The sequence below is a fragment of the Rhinopithecus roxellana genome, chromosome 12 (assembly GCF_007565055.1).
Source record: "Rhinopithecus roxellana isolate Shanxi Qingling chromosome 12, ASM756505v1, whole genome shotgun sequence".
Classification (NCBI taxonomy): Eukaryota; Metazoa; Chordata; class Mammalia; order Primates; family Cercopithecidae; genus Rhinopithecus; species Rhinopithecus roxellana.
The window spans coordinates 2427771-2440139 of record NC_044560.1 but is presented as its reverse complement, the minus strand read 5'-3'; the positions used below and the strand labels follow the sequence as shown (position 1 = coordinate 2440139).

General features: G+C 40.8%; 1 protein-coding gene across 6 annotated transcripts in view; it reads left to right on the top strand.

Moving 5' to 3' along the window:
• Positions 1–12369, top strand: part of VPS13D (vacuolar protein sorting 13 homolog D) — a 294906-nt gene that overhangs the window by 195010 nt on the left and 87527 nt on the right. For all 6 annotated transcript variants that reach the window (XR_004060385.1, XM_030942225.1, XM_030942226.1 and 3 more), the window contains 2 exons: positions 1086–1220; positions 2651–2818. Coding sequence is in view for 5 of the 6 variants with exons in the window: in XM_030942225.1 (XP_030798085.1) it covers positions 1086–1220; positions 2651–2818 (303 nt within the window). In the remaining variant the exon portion in view is untranslated. The remainder of the gene's footprint in view (positions 1–1085; positions 1221–2650; positions 2819–12369) is intronic.

Genomic DNA, 12369 nt, shown 5'->3' with positions numbered 1-12369 from the left:
CTAGGCAGGGAACAGTGGCTCACACCTGTAATCGCAGCACTTTGGGATGCCAAAGCAGGCGGATTGCTTGAGCCCAGGTGTTCAAGACCAGCCTGGGCAACATGGTGAAAACCCTTCTCTACAAAAAATACAAACATTAGCTGGGCATGGTAGTTTGCACCTGTAGCCTCACCTGCTAAGGAGGCTGAGGTGGGAGGATCACATGAACCCAGGAGGTCAAGGCTGCAGTAAACTGTGATTGTGCCACTGCATTCCAGCCTGGGCAACAGAGCAAGACCCTGTTACCTAGTCTGCCGTAGACATGTCTAACGTTGTTTATAGCAGCATTATTCATAATAGCAAAAAGTCTGAAACAACCCAACTTTTCAACTTTTCATCAACAATGGTGATTAAATACATTGTTTTATTCATGCAATGGAATATTATATGGCAATGGACGTTAACAAACTACAGCTATATGCAACAATCTAGGAAACTCCCATATGTAATGTTGTCTATGAGAAGCCACCCACAACAAAGTGCATACTGATGATTCTGTTTATATGCAGTTTAAAGCAGAAGAACTTACCTTTGGTGATAGATGTCATCACCGTGGTTGTCTTTGGGGAAGAAGGAGGGAGGAGGGAGTGGGAGCGTTGTCATGGTGGGTAGGCTGCTTCCAAGATGGCGATAACAGTTTGCTTTCTGATCTGGTGGTGGTCACATTATTGTGTTCACGGGAAAAATCGTTTGAGTTTTGAACTATACATTTGATTAGTATACTTCTCTGCGTGTGTGGTATACATCAGTCAAAAAGTAAAACACGACAAACACTCAGATACAAAACAGACAAAAGGAATTTTGACACAAACTAATAGTGTTTATTTCTGTGTGATGTATGTGACTTGAGTGATATATGTCTGTCTATATATGTATTTTTCCCTAGTATTTTACTTTTATAGTTATAGGGAAAATCCTTAAACATCAAAACCTGACCCTCATTCGAAAGTTAACATGACTTGTAGCTTTAATGGAATCTAGAATTATAGTATCCCAGAAGGCCATCACATGACTTAAGTATGTCATTTCCTTTCTTCCCTAATTAGGCCCTAAAAAGCACCTTGGGATTTCCTTTGATACGGTTTGAAGATGCTGTGATTAATCTAGATCCATTCACTCGGGTACATCCCTATGAGACCAAGGAGTTCATCATCAATGATGTCCTCAAACATTTCCAGGAGGTAAGACTTGGAGAAGTAGTCATTGGCTGGAGCATAAGCAGAATGTTTGTTTTAGTTGTTTGAGAATTTTGGTTACTAAGACATTACTAGTGAGAACCCAGTTAAACATTTCAACTCTGTTATGTTACGGGTAGGTCACTTCCCAAGAAGGCCATATATGTCATGAAAATTCTGAGACAGTACATTTGACCTATGAGCTGTTAGTTTCATCCCTCAGAGCTACTCTGAGGGGTTTCTGCTAAATTAGTCACAACTCTTAATGGTTTAATTGATGCTTTAATAATAACAAAATAATGTTTTTGTTTCCCAGGCATGGGCCTTCTTTCAGCAACTACACTCATGTTTTTAGAGTCTGTGGGATCCTGCACTTGGGTTGAACTTGAAATTTTTTAAATCACATTGGACATTTTCCATTTTGTATTTATTATCCAGACTGCAGAGATCAAAAAGTAAAAGCAAGGCATATTCTTCGATGAATAGACAGGTCAAGATCATATCAAATTTAGTAGCTTCCAAAGTTAAAATATATTTTATTCTCACTTCCTTTTTCTCCATTCCGCCTTTCGTTTTTTGATTTTCCTAATTGGTGATATTTCTACCTAACTAAGGAAAGTGATACAGCAGATATCACTGGAACCTGGGATCAGGCAATTGGAAGTATAGAAAGAGTGGAGGGGGCCAGTCATGGTGGCTCACACCTGTAATCCTAGTACTTGGTGGGAGGCCAAGGCAGGAGGATCACTTGAGCTCAGGAGTTCAAGACCAGCCTAGGCAACATATTGAGACCCCGTCTCTACAAAATATCGAGAAAAAAAAAAGATTAGCTGGTTGTAGAGGTGCTTGCCGGTAGTCCCAGCCACTCGGGAGGCTGAGGTAAGAGGACTGCTTGAGCCCAGGAGGTCAAGGCTGTGGTGAGCCATGGTGGTGCCACCTCACCTCAGCCTGTGTGACCGAGACCCTGCTTCAAAGAAAGAAACAGTGGAGGTTGCTTCATAAGTCTGTCCATGCCTTCTTCAGGTCCGCTACCCACACCACAGCTTATGAGAGGAACTGCAAATCTACCTCTCTTCCTCACTTTCCTTTATAATTCTCCCTGCTGGTGATTACTTCTCTGTTTGTAGGCATGATGAAAAGGAGAGTATGATGTGTTCATAGCAAATACTCATAAGAATGCTTCCTGTTTCATAGCTATTTTTATTCTTCTAACTGGCTTTGAAGAGTATGTGTATTGGGATATGTGTATTGGGAGAAGCTTAGGTGGTGCTCCTGAAAGGAGATTATTTTGCAGTTCATGAAGATTAAAAGCTAATTACTGATAGTAATGAGAATGGAGGACAAAATAGATTTCTCACCTTTTCGCTTGGGACACTGGTATCTGCAAATGTAAGTAGACGCTGACTGGACTTTTCTCTTCCGATTCCATTTGCCAGGAACTCCTCAGCCAGGCAGCTCGAATCCTGGGATCAGTGGATTTTCTTGGCAATCCTATGGGGCTTTTGAATGATGTCTCTGAAGGGGTTACTGGACTGATAAAGTATGGAAATGTTGGGGGCCTCATCAGAAATGTTACACACGGAGTATCAAACTCTGCTGCCAAGGTAAGGAAATAGAGGTGAAATTCCGTTGTAATTAACCTCATGAGTCCTCTACAGTACTACAATGTCTTTTATAGTTAATAGGCTGTGAGAAGTTATATTCATAGCTTTTGCTTCATTGCCCACATGCCTTGCCTTTTCCTCACCTCCCATCACCTGCCACCAGGTGCACTGAGTCCACCTCTAAAATACCTCTTCCTCCTTCCTCTCCGTTGCCACTGCCTTAGTCCAGGCATTGTGTATCTCTTACCTAGGTCACTGCAATAGCCCCTAACGCCCTGGACCTTTCATGATGACCCCTACACCTTTCATTGTGCCACCAGAATGAATTCACTGAGTCATGCCATTCTCCTGCCTGAGATCTACCAGTTATTACCCACAGTTTATAGGGCAAGTCCAAACTGAAGTACAGCCTTCTGTAATGACACAACCTTTTAAGCCGCCTGAATCCAGCAGCAGACGGACAATGATGTCATTCTCCAGTATCTTGCAGCTATTGACTGGTTTGTTCACTGACATCTCAATTTGTGGACATTTTCTTAGTTCACTCTGTATTTTCTGGCAGGAGCTGATTCTATGTGAAGCTAGAAAAGGTGAAGTGAGTTGAAGGCAGTTGCTATTTGACTACAGGCCTCTAAAGAACTCTGCTTTTTTGCTCTTCCTTTCATCTGAACACACTTTTCTTGTTGAGACTGGCTTTTTCATGAATGAACTCATTTGGAGGAAACACCTGTGCTCTCTGCTTATTTACTGTAGAGAGAGCATTTTTGTAGTGAGATCATAGGTGTACTTGTCTCACGGGCTGATAGGACGTGAAAAGTAGCTTTACCAAAGAGATCTTTGTGGCACTGAATAGAAGTTTATCTTGCAGAGCAGGTAAGAGAGTAGAGTTGAATGGCATTTCTATGTGGTATGGTATTCTTGTTTATAATGTGTGAAAGCTGAGAATTTATCCTTTTTTTCCCAAACTATTTTCTAGGGATGATAGATTGGTCAGATCAGTTCTGTAGGATTATCGAACCAGACCAAAGTGTACTATTTGGCTTGTGGTTCAAAATAAGCCACAGTCTTTTCTTTCTTTCTTTCTTTCTTTCTTTCTTTCTTTCTTTCTTTCTTTCTTTCTTTCTTTCTTTCTTTCTTTCTTTCTTCCTTTCTTTCTTTCTTCCTTTCTTCCTTTCTTCCTTTCTTCCTTTCTTCCTTTCTTCCTTTCTTCCTTTCTTCCTTCTTTCTTTTCTTTTTTTTCTTTTTTGAGACAGAGTCTCGGTCTGTCGTCCAGGCTGGAGTGCAATGGTGCAATCTCTGCTAACTACAACCTCTGCCTCCTGAGTTCAAGCAATTCTCCTGCCTCAGTCTCCCAAGTAGCTGGGATTACAGGTGCCCGCCACCACACCCAGTTGATTTTTTGTATTTTTTGGTAGAGATGGAGTTTTGCCATTTGGCCAAGCTGGTCTCGAACTCCTGATCTCAAGTGATCCACCGACCTCGGCCTCCCAAAGTGCTGGGATTACAGGCGTGAACCACCGTGGCTGGACGGCAACAGTCTTTTAGAGAGACTTTCCCACTCATGGTTTGAAAGCAGTGAGACTCAGGTTCAAAGTCTGAACTAGTGTGTACTTTTCTGCCTTGAATCCTTTCTCACACTCCTGTGGCCCCTTACCCCTCACGCATCATAAACCCTCATAGTGGTAACACAGAGTCCTCACCCTTCTTGCTTTAGCTCTTGGACTTGATATAAATGAATGAATTTAAATATTTAGTTGTAAATGCCCAGTTAACGTATTTTATTAAATTTTATTAGCTTTATTGAATTCTGATTGACATAAGAAAGTCTTCTTGGTTTTATAATTTGTTTCTTTGTTTTTGTACCCTGGGCTTTACCATAATTTAAAAAATGAAGATGCTTATGGTTTAACAATAGGACTTCCTCACTGTGGAATAGAAATGCACCTACTTTACAGGTTTATTGTGAGAACAGAATGAGGTATGACGTTACAAAAATTTTGAAAAATACAGAGTGAAGAAGATAAATAGGTCATTACTTTGACTGTAATATTTGCGTTGAGACTTGAGCCACCAGGAAGCCATTAGTGCTCCTGAAATGAAATCTATTATGAACTACAGGGAAGGAGGGTCGGGGCACTGAGAGTAGGAGAGTCAAACCCCATCAGGACCAGTCTGACTCTTAGGAACCTCCATAGTTCACTGGGTTAAGAATGAAGAAGCTGTTCACATGCCTGTGACATCTCAACAAGAGAGACCTCCTAGGAGTTTCTCCAGAGTCTCCTGGCAACATCCTAGTGAAAGGATTGGCCCTTTCTTTGTTCTCCTTGGTTTGTGGAAATCTCGTTTGTTTCCTGGTTTTTCTGTTTCCCCTGAAAAACTGTTTTTGAAGCTTGAGGGTCAGCATGAGATTATAACTTAGGCAGAAAGAAAGGGCAGTGTCCTCCCTACCCCCGTCCTCACTCTGGATCTATATGAAGGCCTGGGGGAAGTGACAATACATTTTATTAGATATTATGCTTTATATGTTGCTGGATTTACATAAGGGTGTTGCTTTCCAGGGAACGAGTCCCCTTGAATGGGAACCTCCCTTTCCATAGGGTTGGGCTCCTTCATATACTTGTCTTGCCTTTAATAAGCTACTAGTGTGGGAGCCACAGGCTGCACCTGAGGGGATTGCTATGTAATTTACAGGCATACATTGTGTATTAGTCCATTCTTGCACTGCTCTAAAGAAACATCTGAGACTGGGTAATTTATAAGAAAAGAAGTTTAATTGACTCATGTTTGTGCAGGCTGTACAGGAGGCATGATGCCAGCATCTGCTTCTGGTGAGGTCTCAGGAAGCTTCCAATCATGGTGGAAGGTGAAGCAGGAGCAGGTGTCTCACATGGTGGGAGTGGGAGCAAGGGAGAGAAGGGGGAGGTGCTACATACTTTTAAACAACCAGATCTCATGAGAACTCGCTCACTATCATGAACACCAAGGGGATGGTACTAATCCATTCATAAGAAATCCGCCCTTGTAATCCAGATACCTTCCACCAGGTCCCAGCTCCAACACTGGGGATTATAATTCAACATGAGATTTGAGGGACAAACACCATGCTGTATCGCATTGCTTAACATCAGGGATACATTTTGAGAATCATTTCACTGGGTGATTTCATCGTTGTGCGAACATCATAGAGTATACTTACACAAACCTAGGTGGAATATAGCCTATTCCTCACCTTGGCTATCTGGATAGCCTATTGGTCCTAGGCTACAAAACTGTACAGCATGTGAAAGATATCTAAACCTAGAAAAGGCACAGTAAAAGATAATGGTATTATCTTATGGGTGGATCGTCATATATGCAGTCCTTAGTTGACCAAAATGTTATTTGGCCATGACTGTATTTTGATACCATCAATCTTAGGTGTGTTTACAGAGATATAAAAACTAGTTATATCTCTTAAGATGAGAAAGCACATAAACACAGAATTACCACTTCTCATAGGAAATGGTACCTCTAAATGGGTCTGTCAGTTGAATACCCATTCAGGTCATCTGTGATTCTGCACATATGTGGTTGGACTAAAGATGTGCATTTTCTTAAAAGTTGTTTTAGGGGAATGTTTTGTTTGTTTTTCTGTGTACACCAGAGGAGTTTGAGGAATTACAAATGACCACAACAATCTACTGTTGGCCTGTGGCAATTATCCTTTAAAGAATGCCTGAGTTCCAGTGATTAAAAAAGGGCCAGAGGGGACAGAACGGCACCTCACTGAGCCCCTGCCAGCGCACTGCACTTCACTGCAAAGACCAGAGGGCTTTAGCCTGGTTGAATGGGCTTTGAGTGTGTGGAGAAGCTCATAAACCTCTTAAATTAATTGTAAATATTGGATAAGGGTGCATTTTTCTGGGGTGAGGGTCCACCATTTCTTTTGTATCCTCAGGGAGAGATTCACGCCTCCAAAGATTGTAAGCCATTATTGTAGACATAGGCTTGTACCCTGAGGGGAGCATGGGGCTGGTAGTCGGAATGCCAGTACTTTCACTGCATTTCTACCTTTAAATAATCTTTTCCTCTGTTAAGAGATTTGTTTTTAACATGTATGAAAAGATGATGGTAACTTCCTACCTCACGCTGGCCTGAGGAGCAAAAGAGATGAAGTATATGAAACCCAGTGAGGAGTTAAAAGGAAATTCATTCTATCACATAAGAAGATAATAGACCTGTAAGTTTTAGTCATCTATGGATAGATGCACAAATTTTAAATTTCAGGTCTATAGGGTATCCACTTGTGGAATGTATTTCTTTTTTCTCACCCCAGAGCATTCCTACAAAAGAAACATCTCATTTCATCTTTGTTGTTTAATTTATTTAATATTGGCCTCAAGGAAATATACGTAGGAAATAACCTATGCCCTTTTATCTCAGTTATTTCTCTTTGCCTGTCTTTCTCATCTCCCAAACCTAGAAATCAGCATATGGATTCAAATCTAAGATTTAAGGCTTAGCCACCAAATTGTGAACATCCAACCCATGACTCCCCTGCCTGGGTCTTCGCAAGATGACTCTAGCCCTTAGTGGAACTTCAAAGATCTGATCTCATTCCTGAGTCCATGGCAAGGCAATCGCTTCTGGAAGGACTTCTCTGAATGTGATTTATTTAAGAAAATGACAGCATTTCATATTCCAAACCCTTATCAGAGGAGAAAGTTTCTTTCTGCCGCATGAGTTGCAAGAAGTATACTTTCTTCTAGTTGTGTGTCATGTGAATATCTGCAAGACACTCTAACGTCTTTTAAAGGCAGAGAACTGGGAAGGCCCCCTATTGATTAAATTTCCTCTCTTATAGACTCTAGCTTCATTAGTACCTTCATTCTTGTGTGATATTTTCATATACATAGCTATCCTCAAAAAAATAAAGTACTTTTTAAACTAATAATGTCTCAGATATTAACAATACAGCAAATGATTCCACTGTCTTTTATGCCCCTGTAGAAACTGTTTGGTCTGCACAGCTGTTATCTGGTCTTCCTAAGGGAAGAAGGCCGACAGCATACTTAATTTCTTCCAGCAAAGGAGAGAAGCACTTTCAGTCATCACTAATGAACCCTCTGCTCATTCTGTTCGACTTTCCATCCCCCTTTTTTTGAGACAGAGTCTCACTCAATCATCCAGGCTGGAGTGCAGTAGTGCAATCTCGGCTCACTGCACTCTCTGCCCTCCTGGGTAGCAAGTGATCCTCCCACCTCAGCCTCCAGAGTAGCTGAGATTACAAGCGTGTGCCACCATGCCCAACTAATTTGTATTTTTAGTAGAGACAGGGTTTCACTATGTTGGCCAGGCTGGTCTTAAACTCCTGACCTCAAGTGATCTGCCCTCCTTGGCCTCCCAAAGTGCTGAGATTACACATGTGAGCCACTGTGCCCAGCCTCATTCCCCTCATTATGTCTTTATCAAGTCAATATAGGATGCTTTTGATTCTGGGTACTTTTTGATCCCATGTTTGTTTTGATTCTGTGTTTATGAATACAAATATTTTTGTAATTTGTCATGTTCTTAACTGAAATTATTTTCATAGTGGTTATTTGCTGATCATGTAAATTAGAATTCATTGTTCGTTGTTTGCTATATGTTAATTTTACTGATAACTTTTGTAGTTGTGTGGTAGTTTTCTATTTTTCTCTTTTACTTTGTGGTGTTTACTTCTGCCAGGCCCAAATTTCCCAGCTCAAATTCTGCAGATCAAATTTTTGTCAAGGAGATGTGAGTTTTCTGCCAGTTTTTAGTTAATGCATTTTATTCTATGTTGTTTTAGCCATTGTTTCATTGTCTTAAATCAGTCTTGTTTTTTATGAATTTGACAAAGATCTAATTTTTTAGATGATTTCTTGGCGCAAACAGCTTTAGTAGGAAAAGGTGTAGGAACAGGGTTGAAACCCTGCACTTCATTGTGGAATACATACTAATGTACAGACATTTGTGGAGCACCTTCTGTTGGTTAGGCTTGGTGAGAGACCCTTCGTATACATTGTCTTGTATGTGTTAAGCTCTGTTCTGCCAGTCAGGAAACTGGGAGTTAGAGAAGTTAAGTCTTCAAGGCCACACAGCTAGAGGTGACGGGGGTGGATTTGAATCCAAGTCCAGCTAATTTTGAAGGTCTTTTTTTTTTTCTCACAGGATGTTTTTCCTTTGTGTTTGTAAGGCATTCTTCTAGACACTGCAGAGAATATGAAACATGAATGACTGCTGACTTCCCAGCAGAAGCCTCTTATTTGACATCACTGTGTAACTGGTCAGGGTCACTATCATCGCGTTCTTGGCACAAAGCAGGCCCTCGGGAAGTGCCGGTGCCCGCCGTCATTCTGGTGTTAGGTTATTTGTGGTTGTCACCATCTTTATAGGCAGTAAGAACCTTGGCCAGTGCAACCATGGTTTTACTTATGTGATGCCATTTAATCATCAGAATTACCTGGTCAGTAGCTGGATGGGCATTTTTAGCCCCATTATGTAAATGAAGAAACTGAGGCCCAGAGAGGTCAGGTGACTTTCCCAAGATCAGCCCAGTCACTGCAGAGCCGAGACCTGGCTCTTCTGTACTGGCATCTCAGTTCTCATTTTTAATTAGACTTTTGAGATATCACTTAACTACAAGATTTATTCTAGACATGCCTCTATATGTTAAATAAACCAAAAAATAAAAAGCAAACCAAACAAAAATCTCTACCTAGTCTCACAATGATCTTTGATAACTTTTAGGAAAACTGTCTGAAGATAAATACAAGCAAGTTGAGACTCAGAAAACGAGAAATTCAGACTGTTCAGATAGTTCAGTAGAAAATCTAGCTAGGACTTTAAATAACATTTTGTTCCATTTCTTTGGTTTCTATTTGGGACAGCATTATGGAGGAGCTACTTCTCTTTGAAGCAAATCTTCCACCAGCCCTTTGTCCCAGGACACCAGATTTGGTGCCTAGCCATGATCCAGTGGAAACTGACTTTCCTGTCCCTGCACAGAGACTCTCAGCCAGCCCCTGCCATCAGCCAGCCTTCCATCATATATACTGTGACCTTGTTGGGGGGAGAGAGGTCCATCTGCCTTTTGTTTAAGAAACAGCATTTTTTGTTGTTGTTTACTTTGCAGTCACTATATTTATAAGGCTCAAACAAAACTAAGAGCAATGTTTATTCAAGGTGAAAGTTTTATCTTTGCACAAAAGAATGCACTGAGTGAGTCCCTGCATGGATTCTGAAGGCGAAAAGGCAATTTATGACTTGTATCTGTTTTTGTCATTATGTATGACTGTTCCATTTTATAGTTGAGCTGATTATCCCCATAATGGCTTTTCCATGTACCTATAAGCAAGTAATAGGTGAATGCCTTCTCATAAGCAATGGGGTTTTAGTGTATTTAAGTTGGCACAAAACTTGAGGGTAAATGAAATTCACTTCAGACAGTGATCTTTCCCTTAGAGAATGTAGGGCTTTCTATTTTCAAAAGGACTTTGATCCTAAATAAGTCTCCCAAGGGATTTCTTTTCCAGCCAAGAGGAGGTACCTTCAAGTTCTTGTATGTAGGGAAATGACTCAAATTTTTGGCATCAGAATTTTTGTTTTATTTTCCTCTGATAATCTTGAGTACTAAAATGATTCCCTTAGTCTGAGCTCTTTTTGGTTAGAAGCAAATTTTAGATGCTGAATGACCCACCCTAACTTGGGCAACTCTCAACCATCTTGGAGGACCAGATAAAAGTATATTTGTGGGGGTGGGGTGGAGTGGTGTCATGAGAACCGCAAGTGACCAAAATTTACAGGCGGTCCCCCATGTACCCCACTGAGCAGCCTCACTCATGAAGGAGCCAGGTGAGCAGGGTTTAGCTTTTCCCCCTTTTCCACCCTAATCAGGCAGCTCAGTAACCAGAAGTGACAGAGCAGGGAATGAGTGTTGTCACTATTGATGTCCTGTTTTTGAAACAGAAAGAAAAAGTTCAAAACTTCTTCATTTCCTAATGGTAGTTCAGTTAAGAACAAGCTTCTTCAGATTTCTTTTTTTTTTTTTTAGGCCTGAACATGTCATATTTTGAGAGGAATTCACTTGATCTTCCAAAACTGGAGCTTGTGTGGTGGAAAAGTATGTTCAGTTGCTAAGTTGAAAAGACAGAAAATATTTGTGTCCCCCAAAAGTAGTGGTTTTCTACCCTAGTATAAACATGGTTTTTAAAAGAATCATATGCCCAGGCTTTCTTAGGTTGGCTGGTGACCCTCAGCATTGTGGTCATGCATCCCTTTTCTAGAATTCAGCATTCTTCATATCAGTCTCTGGCCTTTCTTGAAAAATTGTGACAAACTTTAAGTGATATAAAATTTTCAAGATACTCACTCTGTTTGGAAGATTCTATTTTTTAAAAAGAGTCCTTTCTCTCTTATAATTGTTCTTTCTAAAAGCCTATCTCCATCTTGAAGAAAAGCTGAATCAAAGTTTATTCTTAGGAGAAAAAAGGAATGTCTTGGTCAATATCACACTTAAAAATCAGAAAGCAGGCTGGGCGTGGTGACTGACACCTGCAATCCCAGCACTTTGGAAGGCCGAGGCAGGTGGATCACCTGAGGTCAGGAATTCGAGACCAGCATGGCCAACATGGTGAAACCCCACCTCTACTATAAATACAAAAATTAGCTGGGCACACATGCCTGTAATCCCAGCTATTCGGGAAGCTGAAACAGGAGAATCGCTTGAACTCAGGAGGCAGAAGTTGTAGTGAGCTGAGATCGTGCCACTGCACTCCAGTCTGGGCGACAGAACAACGCTATTTCTGTCTCAAAAAAAAAAAAAAAAATCAGCAATGTGAAGAGTATAGCCATCACTTATTAACTCCTGCATGTCAACTATGGGCCTAGGATCTTTCCCTATGCTCTCTCATGTAACTTTCACATATACCCAATAGGAAGGAAAGAAAGGAGGAAGCGAGGGAGGGAGGGAAGGAGGGAGGATTAAGCCCGTTTTACAGATGAGAAAAATTAGACTCAGATTTGTCAGGAACCTTGATTGAAATTTAATAATGACTCACTATTGGAGCTAGAAGTCTTCGAAAAAAATTAATTTGGGAGGCAGCCTCTATTTTTCCTCCATACAATGCAACTTCCCAGGTATAATCTTTTACCAAACTCTAAACATTGTAGAAGCAAAACCACAAGCCGTTGGAAACAACATTGCTTAAAAGTAAAACTCAAGCAGTCTTCCATTCGTTCCCAACTTTAACACCTCTGTGTTGGGCCTTGGACTTTTCCAACTGTGATTTCTCAGCTTTCCGAATTAATCTTTCCTATCTGGAAATCTCTAATCTAGTGTAAAAGGGTTGAAATGGGAGAAGAGGATTGGGAGATTTTTCTTCATTCAAATAGAAAATGTATGACTCAAAAGCATTTGAGTAAGCTGACCCAGATGATGTTCCTGATCCAAGATTTATTCAAATTTTTTTTTTTTTTTTTTTTTTTTTGAGACGGAGTCTCGCTCTGTCGCCCAGGCTGGAGTGCAGTGGCCGGATCTCAGCTCACTGCAG